Consider the following 27,654-nt stretch of genomic DNA (forward strand, 5'->3'; position numbering starts at 1 on the left):
TTTGTTATGTGTGTGACTGGGTGTGTGTAAAAAAATAAAGATTAAAAATGATATAAAATGAAAATAATGAAACTCAGATAACAATTTTTGATGATGAAAGAATATATTTATCTAATTGTTAGGTCAACTATTGTAGCAATTCAATCATAGGCAGAAATGCTTCAGAAAAGAATATTAACAGAAAAAAAAAAATATATATATATATATATGTATATATATATATATATATATAAATATATGGTCACTTTTCTGGTGTATATCCACATCTCGACCGTTCAGTTTTTAGGTACTAATGTATAGATCAGCTCTGTAAAATTTCAGTCAAATTGACAGTCGTTAAGGCATTGATAACTGCTTTAAAGCTAGTACGGTTCAGGTTTGATAGATTCAATTCGTCTATTGGTTTAAGCGAGTTAGATACCTTATAGACCATCAATTTAACTGAAATTTTACAGAGATAATCTATACATTAATACCTAAAAATTGAACGGTCGAGATGTGGATATGCGACTGAAAAGTGACCATAAACTCCAACCTCGCACTTTAATTTCAGAGCGAGGCCTCGCTCTGGATAGGATATATATATATATATATATATATATATATACACAGATCTTATCAAGAGCGGAGCTCCGCTTTGAAAATTAACGTGTGAAGTTCCAGTTTTTGGTCACTTTTAAGTCGCATATTAGGGCTGTCAATGGGTCGTGTCGGGTTGGGTTCGTGTCGGGTCAAGGTATCTGTCGTGTCGCAAGATACAAACCCAAACCCAACCCATTTAATAATCGTGTCAAAAATTTAAACCCAAACCCAACCTATTTATTAAACGGGTTACCCGTTTCCAACCCGCTTAACCCATTTAATAAATAGGTTGTGTCGTTTTTGATAAAATGACTCATTTAAGGGTCAACAATGCGACCTATTTAACTAAAAAAATGCATAAATTGATTAAATTCACTAAAAACTCCATAAGACGAAGAATGTAAATAATTATATATTATTCATAAATAATTAAATCCAATAATTATAAAGCAAAATATTTCAAATTGTCTAATCTTATGATCAAATACTCCCAACGTCTAAAATTTCAGGATGAAGTATAGCATAATCGGGTTATACGGGTTCACTTCGTGTTGGCGGGTTGACCAGTGGCCGACCCATTTATTAAATGGATCATGGCGGGTTGACCCATGGCTGACCCGCTTTTTAATCGTGCGGGTTCAACCCGCTTTATTTCGTGCGGGTTTCGAGTCGTGTTATCGGGTCGTGTCGGAATTGACAGCCCTATCGCATATCTACATCTCGACCGTTCAGTTTTTAAGTACTAGTATATAGATCGTCTCTGCAAATTTTCAGCAAAAATGATGATCGTTACCAGCTGTATGAATAGGAGATTAACATTACCAGCTGGGAGTGCTATCAACAATCAGTAAATTTTCCAACTTGACAAAAAAATAAGAAGGTGGGTTACATCCAATTATAGGAGGTGGCTTCTGAATAGTCAAAGTTCAAGTCCTTCTCAGAAGGTTCATCGCTATGAAGATTGTTCTCCGCCTTCCATTCTGAAGGGGGAAAAAAACAGAGTATAATCATAATCCCTCCGCATGTGAATATCTAGATATTCTGTCTGATCATTATGGTTTCTTGAAGTATCAGGAGCTCAGCAAAATTTCTTATTCCTGTCCCTATTTCTTATTCCCAATTGGTTCCACCTTTGATCTCTCTGGTGAGTGAAAAAAATTCAAATGTTCATTTCACTTGCTCTTTTTCCATAGCTTCTTGGTCATCAGTTCCATAATCTCATATCGCATTCGAGTTTTTTGCAACTCAAGAATCTGAGCAAGTCCTGTTATATATAGGCTGTTTTCATGGATACCCTTTTTGATAGATTTTCTGGTCGCATAGAGGGACTTTATTTTGGCCATGCCCCAACTTCAACTTTCAATCCAAATCTTGCAGACGGGTGCAAAGTCACTCAGGAATCCACCAATACACTTATCTATCCAGCTAACTTAGACTATCCAAGTGATTTGAGTAAGTCTTTGAGCCCAGATTCTGAGGAAGAAACTGTTGATGTTAGTTACTCCAACAATCCTGTTATCAAGTACATAAGTGATATTCTTCTGGAGGAAGACCTGGAGGACGAGAGCTGCATGCTGCAGGACTATTTGGCCGTCCAAGCTGCTGAAAAATCTTTCTATGATGTCCTTAATCCGAATGATCCTCATTCACCCAACAAGGCTTCTCTTGGTGAATCATTTTCAGATGCTCTTTTGGTTTCAGATTCACTTTTTGAGAGGCAGAGTCTTGGAAATTTTGGAAATGTCGGGGAGGCAAACAAGGTCCTTCCTAATGGGGAATTCGATATCATTGACAAGGAGAGGTACGAATTACTGCCTGTAGCACGTTCTAACCTGGTGAAAAGGAATCTGGCATCCGATAAAAAAAATGATGTAAACAACCCAACAGATGGTATGAAGGGAAAGAAAAATCATCACAGAGAGGATGGAGATTATCCAGAGGAAGGGAGAAGCAGCAAGCAGTCAGTTGTTTCTGCTGATGACTCTGAGCCTCAAGAAATGTTTGATAAGGTGTTACTCTGTCAAGCTGAGCATCATCATCGGGAGTGGGAATCTTGTACGCCTCATTGCTCTATGAAAAGGGAGGAAACAGAGCAGTTGCAGCAAAACAGGCAGCCTAAAGGATCTAAAACAAATCGTTCAAAGCGACAAAATAAAGATGAGGAAGGAATAGATTTGACCACCATGCTAAATCAATGTGCACAAGCCGTGGCAAGCTATGAACAAGGAACGGCGAGTAAACTACTCAAGAAGATGAGGCAGCACTCCTCCCCCCATGGACATGCAACTCAGAGATTAGCTCACTACTTTGCCAATGGCCTAGAGGCGCGGCTTACTGGTGTCGGAACCCCATCATTTTCACCTCTCTTTAGTAGGCAGACATCAGCCGCTGAATACTTACTAGCTTACCAGGTATATACTACTTCATGCCCTTTCAAGATGATGTCACAATTATTTGCCAACAGAACAATCATGAAGCTAGCAAAAAATGAAACAAGGCTTCACATTATTGATTTTGGTATTTCTTATGGTTTCCAATGGCCCTTCCTTATCCAACATCTCTCCGAGAGACCTAATGGACCTCCCAAGTTACACATTACAGGAATTGAGCTTCCGCAACCTGGTTTTCGACCTAGAGAAAGGGTTGAAGAGACCGGGCGTCGCCTAGCAAGGTATTGTGCAAAGTTCAATGTCCCGTTTGAGTACGATCTCATTGTTCAAAGATGGGAAACCATACAATGTGAGGATCTTAAAATTGACCGAAACGAACTGGTAGTGGTCAATTGTCTGAACCGGTTAAAGCACATACATGATGAGACGGTGATGGAGAACTCTCCGAGAGATACTGTCCTGAATTTGATCAAGAATATAGATCCCCACCTTTTCATTCATGGGATTGTCAATGGGACGTACAATACACCCTTCTTTGCCACACGGTTCAAAGAGGCACTCTTGCACTACTATGCCGTGTTTGATATGTTTGAAGCAACTATTCCTCGTGAAGATGAACGGCGGATGATTATCGAGAGAGAAAAATGTGGTAGAGACATGATGAATATCGTAGCATGCGAGGGAGTGGAAAGGTTTGAAAGACCTGAGACATATAAGAAATGGCAGATCAGGAATGTGAGGGCTGGGTTGAAGCAGCTCCCGTTGGACCAGGAGGAGTTGAAGAAAGTGAAGAACTTGTATAAGGGTTATCATAATGATTTTAGAGTTGAAGAAGATGGGCAGTGGATACTGCAGGGATGGAAAGGAAGGATCCTCCGGGCTCTGTCACTTTGGACTCCTGCCTAGGACCTAGGACCTTAAGTTTCACTATGTTATGCTAAACCGTACTACTGCGTCATGTTGTCCTAGAAGAAAGTTTTTGAGGATTGTGTATATGTATTATTAGCGATTTTGTATTAAATGTTTTCTAGCAAATTGACATGATATGAATCCCATCACATTTGTACAAAGAATAACAACTAGCAACAGGAATGCTGACTCTGAATGAAAAGCTATATAAGATGTACAAATTACCAATAGCATTCTGTATTCCTCATCGTAAGACACCATGATAGAATCAAACTTGTTTCGACTAGCTTTCTGTGTTCCTCATCTTTAGACAACTGGTTACAATTAGCTAGTCGACTAGACTGTGGTTGGTTAGGAGCGAGGCGTCAGAGACTAGATGGCGCGTCCATCTATGGAGGCTTCGCCGTTCCGACCTCACTTCCCGATTTCCGTCCCCAATCAATTCAACATCTGCATTGTGCGGGTTTCAACATTTTTTTACTTTTTTTTTTTGTTGGTCTGAGGGGTTCTGGCTGGGGTGGAGGTGTTGGGGACCATGAGGCATAGGAATATAGTGAGATTGTTAGGGTTTTGTGTTAGATTTTTGATGATTGATACGGGAAATGAAGGAACTTGTTTCAGGGAACCCGAGGCTGAAGCCAAAGGAGCAGAGGCTGTTGTTCAGGGGCAATAATAATATTAATGGGAGGCAATAATAATATTATTGAGAGGCAATAATGTTTTTACTGGGGCAATAATGATATTATTGGGAGGTGAAAAAACGATTATTGAAAGGCAATAATAAGATTATTGAGGGGCAAAAAAATGATTATTGGAAGGCAATAATAAAATTATTGGAGGCCAATAAAAATATTATTTGGAGATAATAACAAGATTGTTGGGGGCCAATCAAGTTGGATGCCGGATTTCGATCACTGGAGTTCGGCGGCCGGTCACCGAAATCCCACGGCCGGTCACCGGAGTCCGGCAAAGTCTCTCTCAAAGTGACAAAGGAAGAGAGGGAAAAACTGTCCTAAAAATAAACAAAAAAGAATAAAAAATAACTTAATTGGGTATTAAGGCAAAATATATATAAAATATTGTGTAAATGGACAATCTCTTAGAGTGTTTGGATAAGTGGGGTTAATTAACCCCAAAATTATGTAAATGGTCATTATCCCTTCTAGTTTCTTGCTTGTACCACACATTTGTAGTTGTGTAACTCAAAAGTGCTAGTGTAGAATTATAATGAATTTTATTTTGTCGGGTCACATAATAACTCTGTAATCTCTGTCACATTTATCAGTAAATTGTTGTTTGTCTTACAAAAATATTTTATATACATATATACATACACACACAGATCATATCCAGAGCGGAGCTCCGCTTTGAAAATTAACTTGTGAAGTTCGAGTTTTGGGTCACTTTTCGGTTGCACATTCACATCTTGACCGTTCAGTTTTTAGGTACTAGTGTATAGATCGTCTCTGCAAATTTTCAGCCAAAATGATGATCGTTAAGGCATTGATAACTGATTTAAAGCTAGTACGGTTCAGGTTGACAGATTCAGTCCTTCCATTGGTTTAAGCGAGTTAGATATCTTAACGATCATCAATTTGGCTAAAACTTTGCATAGATGATCTATACATTAGTACCTAAAAATTGAACGATCGAGATGTGGATATGTGCCCGAAAAGTGACCGAAAACTTGAACTTCACAAGTTAATTTCAAAGCAAAGCTCCGCTTTGGATAGGATCTGTATACAAATCCTATCCAGAGCGGAGCTTCGCTTTGAAAATTAACTTGTGAAGTTCGAGTTTTGGGTCACTTTTCGATTGCACATCCACATCTTGACCGTTCAATTTTTAGGTACTAGTGTATAGATCGTCTTTGCAAATTTTCAGCCAAAATGATGATCGTTAAGGCATTGATAACATATATATATATATATATATATATATATATATATATATATATATCTTCAATTGTCTTTCTTAAATATGTTTCAATATGATTGTATGATAATATCCTTATCTATTGCATAAGTCGAAGTACATACCTATAAATAGCATGGACAAGTATTGGACTCAATTCAACGGATGAAGGCAATTTCTCTTTATACCAGCTGGTGAGCATGCTCTCTTTGCCTTCACTTCCTCCTTAACCTCGTAGACATTCTTCTCTGCTCCGACCAATTCGATGGCTTGGCCAGCGAGTTGTAGTATCCAATCTATAAGGAAACTAAAGAAATCATCCGCAAGAACCAATTTCAAATTCTCGAGTTTTGGCGATGGAGGCTTCAGGCTTAGCATACACATGCTCTCGACTCAAGACCAACGTATTGTCCATGAAATATATTGAATATCCAGCATAGGTGTCTCCAGCTGAGTCAGACATATTGTCGATGACCATGTAAAACTGATTCAGCATATATACCTTAACAAGGGTCGAGACTAGGGCTGCCACTTGGTTTGGTAATTACCAAACCGACCGAATACCAACCGATGTTTTAGGTTTGATAAACCGACTTTTTGGTAACCGAGACCGATAAAACCGAAATCGAAAATTACCGAAAAAGTTGGTTTGGTTTTGGTAAATACCGAATCTACCGATTATCTAAATATTAGATTTATATACTACAGTTTTCAATACACATATATGTATACTAAGAAATTAACATAAAAACTTTTATAATAGTATGAACATTACTACATATACTACATTAATAATATATGTATTTTAAGTAACCTAGTCAACGATGGTTAAATAACCTAGTTTTATTGAAAATTGCTAAAACTTGATGTCATATATACAAAAGAAAACTATAATTAGTAGATGAATACAAAGTTTATGACTATAAAATTCAAAAACATAATTTTGTTCATTCTAATTTATTTTATAAAGAATTAGTTGTTCTAAAGTTGGTAATACCGAAAACCGAAATACCGAATTTGGTAGATATAATTAACAATCGAAAATTTTGGTTGGTAATTGGTAACTCAGTTTTGAAACTGAAAGCTTTAGTTTTGAAGTTGGTAATACCTATAACCGATTCGAACCAACCGAGTGACAGCCCTAGTCGAGACATTATGGAAACACAATTCTATATGGTGTCCTTGGAGACACAAAGGATTGATATATATATTTCAATGTTAAAGTAAAAATGAGATGGAATTAGTCTACTTATTTCATTTCATAGCCCCTTTATATAGGGAGAGAATTACAATGGAAATATCGATTACATTAATGATTAATGACAATAACTACTGATTGGTCCTTGATACATGCTGATTGATGGTGATTGCTAATTACTTGATTCCCTTTCCGTCAATCACTTTGACGAAGGCACATAATGTGTTTTCCTTTAACACTCCCCCTTGTGCCAAGTCAAAGATGAAATGGTGCATGAGTTGTTGCCTCACTAAAAACCTTGCCAAGTAACAATAAAAACCCTGTGGGACAAAAAATACACCTTGGTCGAAGGAAAAAAGCACAACGCACCTTTTACATTTGAGGATGACATGTGTGTGTTAGACTCACCCTAACGTCTACACCTCCCCCTGATCCTTACATTAATCTAAGGAGCTTGGAAAGTCTTCACATTCCTATGATTTTCACATGTTTCTCAAATATGGCCTTAGGCAATGATTTGGTGAACAAATCTGCCACATTCTCCTCAGACCGTACTTGATTCACTTGAATCTTGAGGAGGGCCTATTGTTGCTAATTGTAGAAAACTTTAGTGATATGTGTTTTGTATTATCACCCTTGATATGCCCTACCTTCATCTGTTCGATGCAAGCTGCATTATCTTTATTAATGCAAGTAGGCTCTTCAGTGGTAGAACTCAAACCACTAGTCCCTCGAATATGTGTGATGATAGCTCTTAACCATACACACTCACGAACCGCCTCATGTAGAGTAATGATCTCTGAGTGGTTCGAGGAGGTAGCCACAAGGGTTTGCTTGGTTGATCTCCAAGATATCGTCGTATTCCCACTGGTAAATACATAACCAGTTTGAGAACGACCTTTATGTGGGTCAGAGAGATACTCAGTATCAGCAAAACCAACCAAAACGTCATTTGGCATTTCGGTGTAGGGAGTGGCGCTTTCGCCATCAACATTTCCTTTAGGGATTGCAGTTCCATCTGCGGTCCCTCTTGTCTCTCTGTAGGGAAAGAACAGTCACAAGTCAAAGGTTCCTTTGAGGTATCGAAAATGTTCTTGATACCATTCCAGTGACGCTGCTTTGGTGCTGAGCTAAATCTAGCTAACAAGTTCACTGAGAATGCAATGTCTGGTCGAGTACATTGGGCTAAGTACAATAATGCGCCTATTGCACTTAGATAGGGAATTTCAGCTCCCAACACCTCTTCGTCATCTTCCTTTGGACGAAATGGATCTTTCCTTGCATCCAAGCTTCGACCGATTATGGGAGTGCTAGCAGGATGCGCTTTGTCCATGTTAAATTGCCTGACTTTTGGACATATGCAGACTAGTGGATTAGTATTCCACAAACTCGGTGTTCTAGTTCAAGGCCTAGACAAAATCAAGTTTTCCCAAGATCATTCATCTCAAATTCGGATTTCAAGTAGCTCGCGGTTTCTCTTATTTCATCAAGAGTACCTATTATGTTCATATCATCAACATATGCTGCTACAATTGCAAATCCAAAACTTGTTTTCTTTATGAATACGTAGGGGCATAATTCATCGTTCTTATATCCCTTCCCAATCAAGTAGTCACTTAGACGGGTATACCACATCCACCCGGATTGTTTCAATCCGTAAAGTGAGCGTTTCAACCTAATTGCAAACGCACTCTGTGGTTTAGAGTCACTTGACTTGGGTAATGTAAGGCCATCAGGCACTTTCATATATATATATATATATATATATATGTATATATATATCTCTCTCTCTAAATCTATATCCCCATAGAGATATGCAGTAACCACATCTATGAGCTGCATTTCCAGTCCTTTGGAAACTACTAAGCTAACTAAGTAGCGGATCGTTATAACGTCCATTTTGGGAGAGAATGTCTCCTCGTAGTCAATTCCAAGGCGTTGTGAGAAACCTTGTGCCACAAGGCGAGCCTTGTACCTTAGGACTTCATTCTTCTCATTACGCTTTCTGACAAAGGCCCATTTATGTCCTACAGGCTTTACACTTGGTGGGGTTAGCATTACCGGACCAAATACTTGTCTCTTTGTCAAAGAATCTAATTCTGCCTGGATTGTTTCATTCCATTTAGGCCAATCTGCTCTTTGTTGACATTTTGCAACAGAGCGTGGTTCGATATCATCGTGCTCTATGATTCCTTGAGCAACAGTATATATCATCAATGTGTATGGAAGATCTTTTTATCAACTCATACGCACTCTCATAATCCTCTGAGATTTCTTTGTTCTCTGGAATCATTTTTAACATCGGAGTGTCCTCCAGTATTGATTCATGGACATAACTATAATCAGAGACAATCTCATGAGAGGGATTCTATACATTGATGATTGGTTTGTGCCTTATTCACCCTTTTCTTCCTTGGGTGAGTGTCAATCGAACCAAGTGACCTCCCCATCTTCCTTGGGGAGCCACGGCCTCAACCACACCTCCACTAAGTGCGGTTGCAGTGCCTCTATCTGCGGCACCGTGCCCCTTGTTGGGGACTTCTAACCTTGCAGGCACATTTGCAGCTGGTATATGTGATCTCGTCACTTTTGCGATATCAGTAAATGCATCAGGCATCGAATCTGCTACGTTCTGAAGATCGATTATTCTTTTCACTTCACTTTCACTTTGTGAAGTGCGGGGATCAAAATGAGACAGAGTGGGAACAAACCACGACAATTCCTGTCGTTCCCTTGGAAAATCCTTTTTCTTATCTCCCCCTAACGACGGGAAGACTGTCTCATCAAAGTGACAATCTGCAAATCTAGCGGTAAAGAGATCGCCTGTCAAGGGTTCCAAATAGCGGATAATTGTTGGAAATTCGTATCCAACATAAATACTTAATCGTCTCTGAGGACCCATTTTGGTGCGCTGTGGGGGCGCAATAGGCACATATACTGCGCAACTAAATATGCGTAAGTGTGAAATGTCAGGCTCATATCCAGTTACCAACTGGTACGCAAAAAATGGTTGGCTAGTAGTGGGTCTGAAACGAATAAGTAAAGCTGCGTGCAATATTGCATAACCCCATGCAGATATAGGCAGGTTGGTGCGCATAACCAATGCCCTATCCACCATCTGTAGCCTTTTGATGGTGGCTTCTGCGAGACTGTTTTGTGTATGCACATGGGGTACAGGATGCTCTACATCGATCCCAATAGGCATGCAATATTCATCAAATGCTTTTGATGTAAACTCTCCAGCGTTATCAAGCCTTATAGACTTGATAGGGTTATCAGGGTGGTGAGCCCTTAAACGTATAATCTGTGCTAGGAGTTTTGCAGCATTTCTTGTGGACAATAAAGCGACATGTTACCAGTGTGTCGAAGTATCCACCAGAACCATAAAGTACTTAAAATGGTCCGCATTCTGGATGGATAGGTCCATAGATATCTCCTTGTATCCTTTGTAAGAATGGAATGTTTTATTTTATATCTTTAGCATAGGAAGGTCTCAATCCTGTTTTTGCTAAAGAGTAGGCTTTGCAAAACGAGTGATGTGCCTTTGAAATAGTCAATGAGGCATAATGGGAGAGTGGTAGTGCTTTTGGTACTTCAGAAGGCAATGACTGCATTTGAGTAGTACTAGAACCGACACCGAAAGAAGGGATGTCCATATGAGTTCGTTAAAATACGGATCATCATGTCACGACCGGGGTGCCCTAGGCGGTCATGCCAAAGCCTGTATGAGTCAGTGTCCCACATTTCACTGTTGGTGACAGTATAGGATTCAATGATCCGAATCATAGTGAGGTATAGTCCACTAGATTGACTCATAAGTTTCTTTAAAATGCGTTTCCTTCCACATTCATTAGAGGTAATATAAATATATTCAGTTCCATTCTCACAGTGTGTTTATACATGATTACCGTTGACACGAATATCTTTGAAACATAACAAGGTTCGATTAGCTTTTGATGTAAACTCTCCAGCGTTATCAAGCCTTATAGACTTGATAGGGTTATCAGGGTGGTGAGCCCTTAAACGTATAATCTGTGCTAGGAGTTTTGCAGCATTTCTTGTGGACAATAAAGCGTGACCAGTGTGTCGAAGTATCCACCAGAACCATAAAGTACTTAAAATGGTCCGCATTCTGGATGGATAGGTCCACAGATATCTCCTTGTATCCTTTGTAAGAATGGAATGTTTTATTTTATATCTTTAGCATAGGAAGGTCTCAATCTTGTTTTTGCTAAAGAGCAGGCTTTGCAAAACGAGTGATGTGCCTTTGAAATAGTCAATGAGGCATAATGGGAGAGTGGTAGTGCTTCTGGTACTTCAGAAGGCAATGACTGCATTTGAGCAGTACTAGAACCGACACCAAAAGAAGGGATGTCCATATGAGTTCGTTAAAATACGGATCATCATGTCACGACCGGGGTGCCCTAGGCGGTCGTGCCAAAGCCTGTATGAGTCAGTGTCCCACATTTCACTGTTGGTGATAGTATAGGATTCAATGATCCGAATCATAGTGAGGTACAGTCCACTAGATTGACTCATAAGTTTCTCTAAAATGCGTTTCCTTCCACATTCATTAGAGGTAATATAAATATATTCAGTTCCATTCTCACAGTGTGTTTTTACATGATAACCGTTGACACGAATATCTTTGAAACATAACAAGTTTCGATTAGCTCTTGGTGCATAGAGCATCTTTGACTTTAAATATATCTCAGATTCTTTAGAGTATTTCTATTTTAGTAGAATGATAATCTTTTCATTCTAATAATAATTTTTTCTCTAGATGTATTGCTTGACATCTTTATATTGCAATTTCGAACCATGTAAATATGTGTAGTAAATAAATTTGAATTAATTCAGTGCTTGAGAATAAAATTCAAAATTTATTAATGAGCCAACGATAGTCAAATCAAGGTCTTGTTCTAATTCATCAAACCATTGTTGAAATAAACTTTAAGACCAAGTAATAGTCTAATTAAAAATGAGACATTATGCCTTCACAACTGTTTTTGGAAAATAAAGTAAATAAAACAGATCAGTCAAAATCTGGGGCATCGGTTGACTGAGCAAGTTCCTTGTTGCCATTAAAGTCTGCAATTGTGAGGTTGACGTCTGGGTCATGGCCTCCTTCTTCCATATAGTGAGCCTCTTGTTCTTTAGGCTCCCTATACCTCTTGTAATGGGCTGCTACTCTGTTGCTTGCTTGGCAGTTCTTGTACCAATGCCCAATGACTCCACACCTATAGCATGGTTCATTGCCAACTCTATCCTGTTTGACTGAAGGGTTCTTAGGTGCCCTTTGCACCTTGTTTCTATGACCACTAGGGCCAGCACCACCATCTCTGCGCCATACATTGGGAGGGCCTCCACGGCCCATATCATGACCCCCATGTCCCTTGCCACGTGATGCATTGTTGCCACGTGGGTAGGGATCAGCACGTCCAATCCCCTTTGCATTGGGGTTCTTTCCACCTTTTACTTTGCCATAATTAGTCTCGGGAATTTTCTTTGTCCCAACAGGCCTGGCATTGTTGTTCAAAAGAATCTCATTATGCCTCTCAGCCACTTGCAGTAGGTTGATCAGGTTATTGAAGGTTGTGATTCTTTTGTTATCATACTCCAGCCTATACTGGTTCGCTAGTATAATTGCTGAAGTAAGAAAAGTGGAAAGAGTCTTCTGGATCATATCATCTTCTGTGAGTTCCTTTCCACAGAAATTTAGATGTGCTTTTAGGCGCAACATATCCTTGTTGAAGTCATTGACCCTTTTATAGTCAAGCAAGCGGATTTCATTCCACTGAACGGTTAGTTCTGGGAGCAAGGTGTCATGAATGTTTCCAAAACGTCCCTTAAGGGCATCCCACAGTTCTTTGGGTGTCTTCAACTGAAGGTACTCCCAGCATAAGCTAGGATCAATATATCGCCTCAGAAACATTAAGGCATTTGTTTTCACCTTGTCAGACGGTCCATCGTCTTTGGGGTCAGTGGAAGTTTTGATGGTGGCAGTGTAGTCTTTTGCCACGAAGGCAGTTTCTACATCAGAAACCTAACGATGGTACTCAAGTCCGTCTGAGTCCAAAATGTCAAATTCAGGTCGAGTTGTATCAGCCATCTACATAAACAAGAGGGAAGATATAAATTACGTAGTCATAAAGACATCCACGTGAATTATTTTCCAAAAAATATGAATTAGATTTCAAGACCAAGATTCGTAATGGTCACATTTTTTTTCGATGCTACGTGAAAATGCATTATCACAGTAAGTATGTATGTATAATGCTCATGAATTTTCATTATCATGGCAAAGCGGATTATATATGTTGCATTCTAAAAATAAGCATAGCACATTTAAACATAGCATATATAAGAAATAAACTACATGGCATGCTCAAATTTCACACATATACAATAAATTATATACTACACATAATAATTAGCAATAATATATCATACATAAAATAAAATAAAAACAATAGCATAATATGAAGGCATGCTTAAGAATAATTATATGAGCGTAAATAAAATTAACAAAACATGCTTCAAAAATGCATAATAAATATATAACAAAAAATATATATGGCATGTTCAAAATAAAGTATAAAGCATAGCATAATTAAAAACATGCTTAAAAAGAGCAAAATTATCTAACTAAATATGCTCAAAAGTTCTAATTATAAATACTCAAATATAACATAATATGAAATTAAATAAATAAAATAGAACATACTTGGTTTGGATAAAATAAAACAATCCTATACACGCGCGTATTGATGCAGGTGTGCGTAGCGATGTTTTTGAGCTTGAGAAGAACTGGGTCACTTCCTTTTTTTCAGCAGTGGGCCTGGTCTTTTCTTTTATTTCTGTTTTTTTTCTTTTTCTTTCCTTTCTGGCCGCGGGGGGGGGGGGGTGCTGTTTCTATATATTTTTTTTTCTAGGCCGCAAGGCCTGTTTCTTTTGTCTTTTGCTTCTTCTTTTTTCGGGCCGCAGAGGCCTATTTTTCTTTTTGGGCCGGGTCTTTACTTTGGCCCGGGTCAAGTCACTTGTTTTTTTTTTCTTTCTCTCTCTCCCTTCTTCTTCTGCGTCTTCTTGTTAGTGAGGAGGCAGCGCGCGCTAGTGGGCTGAAGGCAGCGACTGCAGGCAGGGGGCTAGGCGTCGGGTACGTGGGGCGCTGGGGAGGTTGAGCTGAGTGAGAGCGGGCTGCTGCGGGTTGGGCAGCAAGGTGCAGGTGACGACTCAGATGGGTTCTGGGTTCTGTGGTGGGAACAAGGGTCACCGACGGTGGGAACTGATGAACTGGCAACGCACGATCTGGGACCGGTGCGCAGGGATGGACAATACGCTAGGTGAGGGGCTGCGAATGGGCTGCAGTGTGTGTGCGGTGGTGCGTGCTAGGCAAAAAAAAGGCCGCGCAGGTGGGTTGCTGGGATCTGGAGGCGTGCGCGTGCTGCTGGAGGCTGGATGCTTTAGCACGGGCTGCTGGGTTAGGTTGGAGGCCCGTAGGGCTGGGGTCGGTCTTGGCCAGTGAGGTGAGGCCGGTCACGATGAGGAAGAGGAGAATGTTTTTTTTTTTTGTTGGTGGCGGCACTGCGGCAGAAAAGAAGAAAAACTTTTTCTTCTTAGGGTTTTGGGTTTTTATTTTTTTTTATTTTTTTTTTCGACGGAAAGAAACCAGAAAACTAGAGTTTTTTTCTTGGCTATTTGCTCTGAGCGTGCTGATAACGTGTTAAAGTAAAAATGAGATGGAATTAGTCTACTTATTTCATTTCATAGCCCCTTTATATAGGAGAGAATTACAATGGAAATATCGATTACATTAATGATTAATGACAATAACTACTGATTGGTCCTTGATCCATGCTGATTGATGGTGATTGCTAATTACTTGATTCCCTCTCCGTCAATCACTTTGACGAAGGCACATAATGCATTTTTCTTTTAACATTCAATAAATTTTATTTTAATTTAGTGAATATATTTTGCGATTTGAATTTGCTAGTCAATAACAACAGTGCTAGTTGTTTTTTTATATGCATTCTCTTCGAAATATAGCATTTAGTAGTTGGAGAATACACTATAAGTGAAGAGTATGAAATTCAACTCAAAAGAAAACCGTCGTTATATAGATTATTTTTCTTTCTCGCAATGTAACTTGTACATAGACTTTTTATTTTATTTTATTTTTTGGAAAACACATAGACTTGATTAGTTTAATAAAGTTGGACAAAATTAAAAAAGGACACTCGTGCCGTCCCAAACTTGTGAAATTATGGAAAAAGTCGACTCTAGGCTTTTCCCCTGTAAAAGCAGAGCCCAATACATCCCTAACTAAACCCAGCCCAGCCAGCCCGAGTATAAAAGCTCTAACAAAAAGAAAATTCCGACTCCTTCAAAAAGATTGGAAAACCTATAAAAGCTCAAACCCAGCTAGCGCAGCAAGAAACCCAGCACTACCTCTCAATCATTACAAAGGTGCCAAACTCTTGATCAAAATCTCTACTTTCTAGATTAACACCAACCACAAACTCCTCTCTCTGTTCTTTTTCTTCTGGGTTTTCGATTCTCAATGCTTTTTGGTCCTAGACTCATATACTCAGATACTGGATTTCTTCTAGTTTTGTTCCCTTTTTCAACTCTGGGTTTGTTTGTTTTACTTATTTGGTTGATGGGTATTATTTTGAAGTTTGGGTTCTGAATACTGATCAGACTTTTTTTTTTCCTGTTTTGACAGATTAACAATCAGTGATCTTTTGGGCATTCCAAACTTCTGCGAGTATGGTATGTTCCATGATCCATTCATCTAATCCTTTGTGGTTTTTGTTTTTGTTCATGAATCATAATTCAGAAGATAACCGAGGATTGTTGGCAGTTTAGTTTCTAATTCCTTTGATGTTAACCTTGAGTCGTGATATTGATCAGAACATAATAGGGAGGATTTAGTTTTAATACATGTTTGTATAGATTGGGTGCCTAGATGGAGTCAAAACTTCACCATCTGAGATGAGCTTAGATTGCTATTTCATCGAGTCAAATGCCAATTGTTTCTTGTATTTTGATCTTGAACGTTTTTGGCCGATAATTGTATTCACTGGTGGTCTGAGACTATTTTCATCTTGCAGGCTCATGAATATCCTCGCAGTTCAGGCTTTGAGCAGAGTTATCGTTGTTACCCTGTCTCGTTCATCGACAAGGTTTCTATTTTTGAAATAATGTTGCTAATTTAGTTCTGACCAAAATGTCACCAAGTTAAAAGCTTGCCATTGCGTTCTGTAAATGATTATGTTTATGTATAATGATTGCTCAAATTGATTCATCTTAATGTTGATCTTTGCAGCAACATCTGGAAAAGGGTGATAAAAGTATGTTATCTGCTCGGCTAGTTCCTTTTTAGAATCCAAATTTCAAAGCATTCTTATATGTATATGTTTTTTCAGACGCATGATAGTATCCAATACTTGTTTGGTTTCTTTTTCCTTCCAGTTATAATGCCTCCCTCAGCTCTCGATCGCCTCGGTAAATTGATAGTTCTCTCTCTCTCTCATCTGTCCTTCTTTGCAAAATGGATATCAATCTATGTAGACCCTTGTGTTGATGTCAAGTAAACATGAAATTTTCTTCTCCAGCATCTATGCACGTGGACTACCCTATGTTGTTTGAACTTAACAATGCTACTGCTGGACGAGTTACTCATTGTGGGGTCTTGGAATTTGTTGCTGATGAGGGCCTCATATATGTACCATACTGGGTACGCATTTTTCCATATGGATATGACAGCATTGTACACATGATGGCACCTTCTTACTCCTTTCTGTTCTTTTATTTTACTCATAGATGATGGAGAACATGCTCCTACAAGAGGGAGACATTGTTCAAGTGAAGAACAAAAGCCTGGTAAAGGGAACCTATGTGAAGTTGCAGCCCCACACCAAGGACTTCCTTGATATTTCAAACCCCAAAGCCATGTTAGTTAATCTATTTGATGTCTTATTTTCGTTGGAGAATTGAGTAGAACTATTTAAATTTGTATGTTCATTTTGCAGTTTGGAGACTACATTGAGGAGCTACTCTTGTTTAACCACTGGTGACACTATCATGGTTCCTTATAACAATAAGAAGTATTACATTAACATAGTTGAAGCAAAACCCTCATCTGCAATCAGTATCATTGAGACAGACTGTGAGGTTGATTTTGCCCCTCCTCTTGATTACGTGGAACCTGAAAAACCAACTCCGTCAACGTCATCTACTTTGCCAAAGAAGAGACCACAAGAAGGTTATTATCCTGTTCTGTTAAAGATGGTTATAAGTTATAGGCAATAATGAACTTTATTTCCTTTGCTTATAAAATGATAGAATTCATTTACAACAGATAACGTAAACTTGTTTTTAAATCCTCCCTTTATATATGTACTTCAGCTGAAGAAGAACCAGTTCAAAAGGTTGCAAGATTCAATCCATTTACAGGTTCAGCAAGGCGATTGGATGGAAAGCCTTCGACGGAATCAGTTGCACCAGTTTCCTCTCCCATACTTAAGCAGCACCAACTGGAGGGTGAAAACGGAGCCAAGGATTCCAAGCCATCAACTTCTGCTTCACGCCAACGTTCTGGAAAGCTTGTGTTTGGTTCAAATTCCAACCAGCCCACAAAGGAAGCCCCAAAAGTATGTATCTTTTTCCTTATTCTTATTAAAGTTCCCATACTTATCTGGACACATTAACTTGATGCTTATCTGTTGTATTTGTACTTGTACTCGCAGGCTGCTCCAAAGAAACAAGAGTCATCTGAGAAGGCAGAAGAGGAAAAAGAGACAAAGTTCCAAGCATTCACAGGGAAGAAGTATTCTCTGAAAGGGTGAGGTTAGGCATTAGCCTTCATCCCAAAAGAAAAAAAAAATGCGGGCTAAATGAAGGCATTTCTTCCATCTATTCTTTTTCAGGAGACAAAAAGGTCAAGTGATTTTGGCAGTTGAAGGACCAAACGCAGAATGTTCCTGCACATCTTCTTTTGACATTATGTAGATATCCATCCTGTAATTTTTTAAGTAGAACTTTGTTTATAATTTATGATTTAGATTATATTTATTTTCTACAATCATCCACTGCAATTTTATGCTCATTGTCTATTATTTGAAATTACATCCAGCTTCTGTTCAAATTTTCACATGTTTTGTTTCTATTAAACTCACCATTTGATGGTAAGGAGGTCAGAGAGGAGGTAAAATTCGAACAAGCCTTTGGTGAGAATAGATGCTCAAACATTAAATGCAAATGCTTTATGCTACTTATGAAACAAATTGAATTTGTAAAACCAAAACAGTTGAATGAACCGAATTTTATTGAGCAAAAGCTTTGTAAACCGAATGCGAAATACAAGAGTAGTCCACATTGTGAAGTACTTTAAGCTTAACTTCAGGTTTAGTTGTTTACAAAATTACAAATTGTAGATTTCAAAGCAAAAGAAAATAGAATACTGATAATAAAGAGGACACCATTAACTTCTGTTACAAGATAGTTTCATTTCTATGCAAGGAGAAATGGTTCTTTCAGATGACTAACAAGTAGGCGTAGCTAAGCTTCTACTGGTGTCTCAATTGCAACCTCTCTCGAATATCTAACATTCTCAGACTGCTCGGCCCAGAGTTCTGGCAATGCCTCCCTCATATTGTGGATGCTCTCCAGTGCATGATCCACATCTTTGGTTCGGTGGGAGGCGCCAACCTACAGCCCATTTCATAAATAGTACTACTGGTGAGGACCATATAGTCATAGACCAGTATTCAATTTCAGAATGCATAATCTCAATTAGACACTCTGTATTAGGAACTACTTACCCATACTGTTTGCAGACCCACTTGTTTTGCAGTTTGCAAATTACGAATGCTATCGTCAAAGAATAACTGGATAAAGAACGAACACAAAAGCAATTGGCGAGTGTGAATAACTAATTAAATACATAGAATAATCAAGGGCTTGCGCACAAGAAGTATAGGTAAATCAATCTACATAGTGTAAAGATAAAGATCTCACCGTTCTTTGAGGGTTGATGTTTGCTATCTTAAAAGCTTCTTCAAAGGCATTTTCAAATGGTTTGCAGACAACTGGGCTCCTTGGAATTACAGCATCGGTATTTGGTTGTTGCACAAATTCAGTTTCTTCTGCACCAGCAGAATCATCAGCACTGTTGGTGGGATTCAGAGTCTCAAAGCATATGATTGACTCAAAACAGTCCTCTATTCCAAGCCTTTTGAGCACTGTAGGGGCATGATTCTTATCTGAATTCGTAAAGATCTATACACAAATACCAAGATATTATGAGAAGAAGAATTTGGAGTAAAAACACGGGAAAATAATGATAAAGATGAAACTTACTACTTTCCGAACAGGCAGACTAAGTAAAAGACCCCTCAGAACATGGTCAGGCCTAAGCAAATCGTAGGGCAACCTCCCATGAACAAAACTGCAAGTTGATTATTGTGACAAACTGAGATGAGTGAGTTTATAAAACAATGGAGGAACTAGTTAAGGTTAGCTGGTTAAGAATTTGGTACCTGTGGAAGTCATCATACTCAAAGTTATAGCCTTGAGCCTGGAAATAAGGCAAAACACAAAATGAAGTTTGTTTCTAACTTTCTATACATTTAATATATTTGGAAACAATACGGAAAGGTTAAAAGGACCATAATCACCATACCTTAAGACCGGCCATTGTCGTCCCATAATCCTTGTACAACGAAAGACACAATTCAGGAACTGTACTTTCTTCCATCCCAAGCTTATGAAGCATATATTCTACAATGAAAATTTGTAAAGCTTTTACTCAAACTATGAACATGTCATGAAAAAAAAAGAGCTTTACAGAACAAACATATAATATGCATTACCTTGAATATTCTTGGTGATTTGTACTGAAATGCCGGAACTCAGGGGATAGAGGGTGTCATCTATATCTGGAAGTTAGTTGTTAATTCTGCCTTTCAGTGCCACAAATTCAACCCAAACGAAACTTGTAGACAAAAAGGAAGACTTACCAAATAGAAGGCACTCGTATTTTGGTTCCGGGGATTGTTGGTATTGATCCTTATTTTCCATCTTGATCTAGAAAGCTTCAAACTAGAGAAATTGAAAGAAGCATTAGAGATATCCATAAACAAAGACAACCACAGAATCCTAAATCCTAAAATCAGTAACAATCTCCCAAAATTGGCATTATACAAGTTCAAATTCATGGCAGCAAAACACAATACCAAACCAAACCAAACAGAATCTATAAAAGAAAACTCCAATGTTGGTATAAATAAGAGCCTCCAAGTTCAAAGCACCAAAAAACGAACCGAAACAAAGAAACCTAAAATCACCTTTCTGATATTCATTAACAAATTACCCCACATACAAAGACCCGAAACTAATGCAGATCAATCAAAAGTTCAAAACCCAGAAAAAAAAAAAAAAAAAAAAAGTTCACATTTTAAAGCAACATTTCAATAGTAACAAGAAAAAAACCCGTATCTGATATCTCCAAACTTAAACCATTAACAATGCTTCACTACAACAAATAACAAAAACCCAATTTGATTTCTCCAACACTAACCATTCCAAGTGAAAAGAACAACACTTCATTACAATGGACAAAATGAAAACCAATACATGGTTTCTCAAAAACTAAACCGTAATGAGTCAAACAAAGCAATGCTTCATTACAAAATCCACCAACATAAACCATAACCCAGAGAACAAAGCCTTACCAGATCCAAATGGGCGACGCTGTTCTGGAAACTGTGAGAGATTTTTTTCGTGAAACCTCCTTATAAAATGGGATCCATTCCAATCACACTTCAAAGTGAAAAAGTAGGTGGGGAATCGCATGCTTTTGACCTGTTATACGTGGTCAGTAACGAGCGGTCCACGTGGCTTGTTCTCAATGAGTGTCTGCTACGTCCTGCAGAAACCGCGTTTCACTTGACAAGTGTCCATCTCTGACGGGGACTGGGATTTTATTTTTTATTTTTTATTATTTGATTTGTAAAACGTTGTAAACGTCGGTGTCGGGTTTCAGACAACGTCGTAAAAGTCCATCATGCGGATACGCTTCCAATTCGCCACGTATTCAAAGTCTACCTTGTAATTGTGATTTTGATGGAAATTTTGGCATTTTGAAATAAGTTTGAAATGGTATTGAAATTTTGAATTACTACGTGTCAATATTGATTTCAATCTGAATACTGACTGGGTGGATGTGCTATTAACTCCCTAACGTAATTGAGGTGACCTACTACTTCACTCTCAATTAAAAATTAAAAATTCAAAAATATTTCTAATTTCAGTCTTTACAGATATAATAGACTAAGATCAAATTGTGAAAATTGTCATACTATAAAAATTTTAAACCATGACAATTTAATGTGTTTAAACACAAGCTATATGCTGGGTTCAATTTGTGTGTGTGTATATATAATATATGGGTGCGCGCACACACAATGAACAGGTAACTGAAAAGAAGGCACTCATATTTTGGCATCTGAGGCTGCTGGTAATCTGGTATTGGTTTTGAAATTCCATTGTAATTGCTCAACAAACAAAAGCTTGAAAAAGAGTGGGAGAAAGAACAGACAGATTGCAGAAAGTGAATGAGGAATGAGTGTGTGCATAGAAGAGTGCAAAATTTAAATTGAGAAAATATTGAATCAAATGAAATCCATGAACATCGATACCACCCTCTTTTGACGTTGGTCCAAAGTTCAAACTCAACGTCTAGAAACAATATGATGCGACTGGACTGGCCACCTCCCACACAATTCAAAAGTTTACAGCTAAAGGCTTTTGCGTTCTGACTTTCTTCGTATATGATATACCACTTTCTACATGAACTTTCTGCTGAAAGGATTTTGGGTCAACACAAATATTCAAGGTGCATTCTAGATGAAAAACGGGGTAAAAAAACATTATGAAATGTTATTAGGAATCAATTAACATCATACATACTCCTGTAGTCATAAAATAGGGATTGACGTATGATACAGATTTCGTCCATACAAGAAATATGCCAAGTAGTTAGCACAAAAGTTTATGATTAAATGACAAAAAGAAGGGAATAACAATTACAATGTACAACTTACAAACAACTTCTCAAATAAACTAAGTAGGGAGAACCTGAGGCTCTAGAGGTGAAGACGGCTCATGCCCGACACTAGAGGGGACCTCAACAGTTTTCTCATCTGTATCTTCAAAACCTTGCTTAAATCTATCATAATTGCTCACTTCACTTGACTTGTATGGTCTCTCTCCCAAAACCCTGAGAAGGTCATCTTGGTGAAGAACTTCCTTTTCAAGCAACAATTCTGCAATTTGAGCCACTTGATCTTTGTGTTCTTCTAGGAGTGCAAGTGTGTGTGCATAAGCCTTGCCCACCCATTCGCGTACTTCACCATCAATAAGGGCTGCAGTCTTACTGCTGTAGGGCTTTGACATCTCAAACCCGTCATCTCTTTGAGGGAAAGAAAGAAGACCCACCTTGTCACTAAAACCATAAACTGCAACTTGGGCATACGTCATCTTTGTCACCTTCTCCAAATCGTTTTGGGCTCCCGTCGAAATTTTTCCCAACAGAACCTACAACATTCAACATCACTTAGCTTGGGAATGAGAGTTGAAAGAAAATTATCAATCACTTGCAGTATTAGCGTTTATCGTACAAAGAAATTATAATAATAATAATTGGTGCCCCCTTTTTTACAAACCACACCCCCCACGAGTAATTTTCCAATGGACATGTGTGCATGGAGGGGCGTGTGGTTTGTAAAAAGGAGGTTGCAAATTTCACCCCCCCCCCCCCCACCCTTCCCCCCACATTAATAAATACATAAATAAGACTATCAGAGTTCCATAGCTACCTGTTCAGCTGCTCTACCACCAAGGGTCATGCAAGTCATATCAAAAAGCTGCTCCTTGGTCATAAGGAGGTTTTCATTTGGAACATACTGGGCGAACCCAAGTGCTGCTGTACCTCGAGGAACGATGGTCACTTTTAGCAAAGGTTCTGCATGCTCTAAGAACCATCCTGCTACAGCATGCCCTGACTCATGGTAGGCAACAGTGCGGCGTTCAAGCTTGCTAATAACCTGCGTGACAAGCAAGGATGTCAAGATGATACAGGACAAATCAGAATAAAATTGAAGGCAGATATTCCTTTTTTCTTTTAATGCTGTAAAAAGTGGGATACCTTGGGGATTGTGATATCGTTAAAGATGTTAAAAAAACAAGCATAGATAAGAGAAAAGAATAGAAACTTCAGGAATCACACCAGTAAGGCCTCAGGAATAGCCTATTTATACTGGTGAAGCTAGGAATCAAAAAAATTTCTTCCCTTTCACTTAAAAGAGAGGATGTGGACTCTAATGAGCAATTGTGATTGAATTAAGCATGCAAAATGAGTCCACTGAATATTAGTACTCATTATTTTCTTCTGAAACATATATCCCTTCATGCAACACATCTGAACTTATTAACATAGCAACCTGCTTCATGGAGAGTCCAATTTGACCCAAGACAATGGGCAATTAATATAGCTACTGCATAGATGAAGTCCCAACCGTAACAAGTATTCTTGGAGATAACATGATTTAATTCTTCCCTAGGTATGTTGGCATTATTTCCATCAAACTTGTAGACATAATGGACATCACACAAATGTCCGGAGTCCTAAAAAGGAGGGCAAGCGTTGGTTTCTTTTTTCTATCTCCCTTAGAAGGAATTTTAAAAGCAAAGAGTTAAAATTACTTAAAAATGAAGAAAATTAAAAATGCACAAGCAGACAGAAAAGAGTTACCCTGTTCTTCTTTTCCAGACCACCTATTATCCTATCTATAGCCGACTCAAAATGCTGCATCGTGATTAGTGCACTTTCATTCCTGGCAGCAATTAAAGCACCTTCATTGCAAACATTGGCAATGTCTGCTCCAGCAAATCCTGGAGTCAGAGCTGCAAGCCTTTGAGAGTAATATGAAGGCTCCTGATCAAGTTTGAGTTTTTTCAAGTATATCTGAAATATCTGATCACGGCCTTTAATATCAGGTTTGTCAATGCTAATCTGACGATCAAATCGACCAGGCCTTAGTAAGGCTTTGTCCAAAATATCAGGCCTATTGGTTCCAGCAAGCACAACTACTCCAGCAGTTGTTCCAAAGCCATCCATTTCTACCAGCAATTGATTTAGAGTGCTTTCACGCTCATCATTGGACCCTGAGAAGCCCCCACGCCCCCTTGCTCGACCAATTGCATCAATCTCATCAATAAATATAATACTAGGAGCACATTGCCTTGCTTCTTGAAACAAGTTTCTCACTCTGGAAGGTCCAACACCAACAAACATCTCCATGAAATCTGATCCAGATATAGATAGGAAAGGTACACCAGATTCCCCTGCTGTTGCTTTTGCTAGAAGGGTCTTTCCTGTGCCTGGAGGACCTACCAATAGAGCACCTTTGGGAATTTTAGCTCCCAAATCCTCATACTTTTTTGGGTTCTTCAGAAAATGCACAAATTCCATGATCTCTTGCTTTGCTTCATCGCAACCGGCAACATCTTTAAAGTAGATCTGGACCAATAAACAATATAAGGCACTATCAAACACTTCTGGTGGAGTGCTAAAGAAATGGAACTATAACTATTGGAAAGGATCACTTTAAAAGTATATAAAAACTATAAAAGCACAAGCATTTGAATTGTGAAACACAAAACTAACCTTATTCTTTGCATTTTTATCTACTTTCGTAACATGGGCTTTTCCTATGTTGAATATTCCACGACCACTCCGGCCACCAGAACCACCACCAATGCCTAGTCCACCCTGCATTCTCCTCCCCATATACATGAGGGTTCCCAGAAGGATTAATGTTGGTGCAAACCTCATCAATTCTTGATACCAAACCATTTCAGAGACATATGTAACAGGAACATAATCATGAGAATCTATCCCCAGAGCTTCCTGGGCATCCTCCAACTTCTCCTCAAAATTTTCAACACTTCCAATATTGAAGAAGTACTTATACTCGCCCCCTTTTCCACGAGCAGCGGTACCATTAATAGTTCCTTCGACAACTTCATCACTTGTTTGACTGCGTGGTGAGCTACGTACAAATACTTTTGCAACTGATTTATTAGAAACAACTATATGATCGACCAAACCTGGTTCCAGAAGTTTGTTTTTAAACTCTTGGAAACTTATCTGCAAACAAAAGACCCCAGAACATGAGTACAAAATAACCAATTAATACTGCTCATCAACTACATTTACAATATCTTTACAAAGTAACCAATACAGGACCTTGTCCATGACCTGACCCACAAACAACTCCGATTCAATGATCTATCCATCTTTAAGTGAAATAATATTTCTTCAGATATTAGGGAAACAAAGCAAGTAGGTTCAACAACGTGAAGACCAACTTCGCATCAAATCCTAAAGGGCATAGAGGTTGTCATGACAAAACTCTAAATGGACAAGATATTAAGAGAGCTAGAGAAAAGAAAAATAGTTGAACTCTAAAGCATTTTCCTCGGTTTATATATGCACATTTTTACTTGTAAGGTGTCACGAGATTTGACTTTATATTTCCAAAAAGAGAAAGACATAATATAATATGCCACTCTAGTCACAGACCTGTATAACAAATTTAAAAAAATAAAAATAAAAAATAAAAAGACTTCACAGCAAAATTACCTGTTTCTGTTCACTGGAGCCAAAAGAAAATGAAGAGAAAAATAGCCCGATCAATAATAAAGGGACTAAATTCTGGAACTGCTTTAAGAAAGTTTCCTGGAAACTCCCCTGGTCATCGGTGCTCGACTCCTCTGAAATTTTAAGAAAACCCAAGGTTATATAATTGAAAGTGATTTTAGGTGCATAACTGGCCATGGAAACTAAAAAGCATATTCTTGAAATTATAAGTGAGGATTAAGTATATTGAGCTAGGGCAGGGAGAGAAAATCAAGACGAAGAGAGAAGAACAGGGAAAACTAGACAAACCAAAATTCTTATCACTACGGAAAGATCTCCAAAAGCCATAACAATATCCAGTTTACAATGAAACTGCTTTATTTCCAATACAAAGGAGGCATATGGCCTGGAAAGGGGACAGCATTGTCGAACTCCTGACATGGGTATAGGGCTAAGTATGCTATGACTGGAAGCAGGAGTTACCACAAAAAACTTCTTTAAACCAACAAATAACTCTTTAAAACTCCTAAATAAGTTGCTCATTTGAAAACCAAAGATGATCTTAAGCCAAAATCAGCATCTCACTTCTTTTACACAAGACAATATGAGCTATTTAAACATGAACTAATAAAGCCTCCAAAATTATTCCAGCACCAGTTGATGTTTCACTAAAATAAAATCCACCATCAAACGGGAAAAACAAAATAGTAATGGCAATTCCTAATGTGAGCATATATAATCCACAGGTCAAATGAGCAGACAATCCAGTTAAAAAAGATTTACCTTTGGACTCGGATTTCTGATCATTCCCTTTCGGGATTTCTTTCTTTTCCTTGGGATAGAAGTTCTCAAAATCTGCAACACCAATATACAACACAACCCATCATTATTTTTCCCCCAATTTTTTTTCAAACTAATTGCATTCATTGAGCTGAAATAACCAAACCACAACAAAGCAATTGACCAAAAAAATGTAAACTTGCTCACTCTTTTTCTTTGGGGCTTCACTGGAAAACAGTCTCACAAATTTAGGGTTCCCTAGAATGTAACTCAAATCAGAAACATGGGTCTTGTGCGCTCCTATTGCCGAAGCAATATAGGTCCTCATAAACCCTAAATCCCCATCGACCCGACCCAGATACGAACCCGAACCCGGCACTCCCAAAAGCCCTTCAGCCGCCGCCGATCGCCCATTTCGAGAAAGCAAATTCTAAAGCCAGGAAAAAACACCAAAACCAAATTAAACAAAAACCCAGAAATTTGGTACCAAAATCAAACCAAAAAAAACTGAAGAAGATTACCCTGGAGCGAGAGGATCGAGATAAGGAGCGACCAATCCTTGAAAAAATCATAACTTTGATAGTCACAGTCGGGAACAAATGAGATTGAAACGCGAATTAGAGAGATCCAAATATGCTAAAGCTTGTGTCTTTGTGGCTGAATCTATTAACCCATTGGGGAAATTTTGATTCTTTTTGGCTTTTTCTTATAGAAAAAAAGGAAAAACAATGATTTTTTGTCAAAAGAGAGGCTCTCAGATAAATAAGAAGTGTTTTGGCTTCTGAGGTATTTGGTTGAGGTGTGCAAAGGCGTCACGTAGAATTTTTTTTTTTTTTTTTTTTTTCAAACCAAGGCAACTTTGGCTTGGGAAACAAGACAGATTACGCCCACAGCTTCGATTTTTAAGATTTTTGACCAAAAGCAACAGGTTTTGGTTAATTTGGTATGGTCAATCCACAACTCGCTCTTTAAACTCGGAAGTGAGGAATGGATAGGGTAAAGATGAAGGGTAGATAAGTGAACCAGGTACAAGGCCTTAACTACGTGTAATAACGAGTGCCATAACTAGGTCGAACTTGGTAACGGTGGCTTTGAAACTAAATGCTCAAGTGATGAGTTATATGGTAAATGGGAGGCTAGATGAAGTCCCACGCTCCACAAGTTAGGGCACC

The 27,654-nt window shown here is 38.4% G+C and overlaps 4 protein-coding genes across 7 annotated transcripts; 2 read left to right on the forward strand and 2 right to left on the reverse strand.

Moving 5' to 3' along the window:
- The first annotated feature begins 1,396 nt into the window (after positions 1-1,396).
- On the forward strand, positions 1,397-4,016 carry LOC112166039 (scarecrow-like protein 30). The gene has a single exon (XM_024302790.2). The coding sequence runs from the start codon at positions 1,869-1,871 to the stop codon at positions 3,876-3,878; it is 2,010 nt and encodes a 669-aa protein (XP_024158558.1). The 5' UTR covers positions 1,397-1,868; the 3' UTR covers positions 3,879-4,016.
- An 11,327-nt stretch (positions 4,017-15,343) lies between these two features.
- Positions 15,344-18,132, forward strand: LOC112165242 (ubiquitin recognition factor in ER-associated degradation protein 1). 4 transcript variants are annotated; one of them, XM_024301702.2, is made up of 10 exons: positions 15,344-15,462; positions 15,722-15,768; positions 16,110-16,181; positions 16,325-16,349; positions 16,425-16,503; positions 16,614-16,735; positions 16,822-16,952; positions 17,031-17,263; positions 17,407-17,651; positions 17,748-18,132. In XM_024301702.2, exons 3-10 carry the CDS (start codon positions 16,114-16,116, stop codon positions 17,844-17,846), a joined length of 1,002 nt encoding a protein of 333 aa, XP_024157470.1. In that variant the 5' UTR covers positions 15,344-15,462; positions 15,722-15,768; positions 16,110-16,113; the 3' UTR covers positions 17,847-18,132. The 4 variants fall into 4 exon arrangements, with proteins under 4 accessions (XP_024157470.1, XP_024157472.1, XP_024157471.1 ...); XM_024301704.2 differs by having other exon boundaries at positions 16,471-16,503; XM_024301703.2 differs by lacking the exon at positions 15,344-15,462 and adding an exon at positions 15,469-15,629.
- A 157-nt stretch (positions 18,133-18,289) lies between these two features.
- LOC112165243 lies at positions 18,290-20,855 on the reverse strand. The gene is made up of 9 exons (XM_024301707.2): positions 20,733-20,855; positions 20,019-20,100; positions 19,872-19,937; positions 19,682-19,779; positions 19,539-19,576; positions 19,360-19,447; positions 19,018-19,278; positions 18,822-18,887; positions 18,290-18,708 (listed from the first exon to the last, which is right to left on the reverse strand). The coding sequence occupies exons 2-9, from the start codon at positions 20,077-20,079 to the stop codon at positions 18,559-18,561; spliced, it is 828 nt and encodes a 275-aa protein (XP_024157475.1). The 5' UTR covers positions 20,080-20,100; positions 20,733-20,855; the 3' UTR covers positions 18,290-18,558.
- A 1,061-nt stretch (positions 20,856-21,916) lies between these two features.
- Positions 21,917-27,054, reverse strand: LOC112164465 (ATP-dependent zinc metalloprotease FTSH 10, mitochondrial). Its single transcript, XM_024300660.2, has 8 exons — positions 27,004-27,054; positions 26,690-26,912; positions 26,486-26,557; positions 25,706-25,836; positions 24,728-25,210; positions 23,813-24,580; positions 22,878-23,105; positions 21,917-22,596 (listed from the first exon to the last, which is right to left on the reverse strand). The coding sequence occupies exons 1-8, from the start codon at positions 27,052-27,054 to the stop codon at positions 22,123-22,125; spliced, it is 2,430 nt and encodes an 809-aa protein (XP_024156428.1). The 3' UTR covers positions 21,917-22,122.
- Positions 27,055-27,654: the final 600 nt, after the last annotated feature.

This window comes from Rosa chinensis, chromosome 5 (assembly GCF_002994745.2).
Source record: "Rosa chinensis cultivar Old Blush chromosome 5, RchiOBHm-V2, whole genome shotgun sequence".
Taxonomy (NCBI): domain Eukaryota; kingdom Viridiplantae; phylum Streptophyta; class Magnoliopsida; order Rosales; family Rosaceae; genus Rosa; species Rosa chinensis.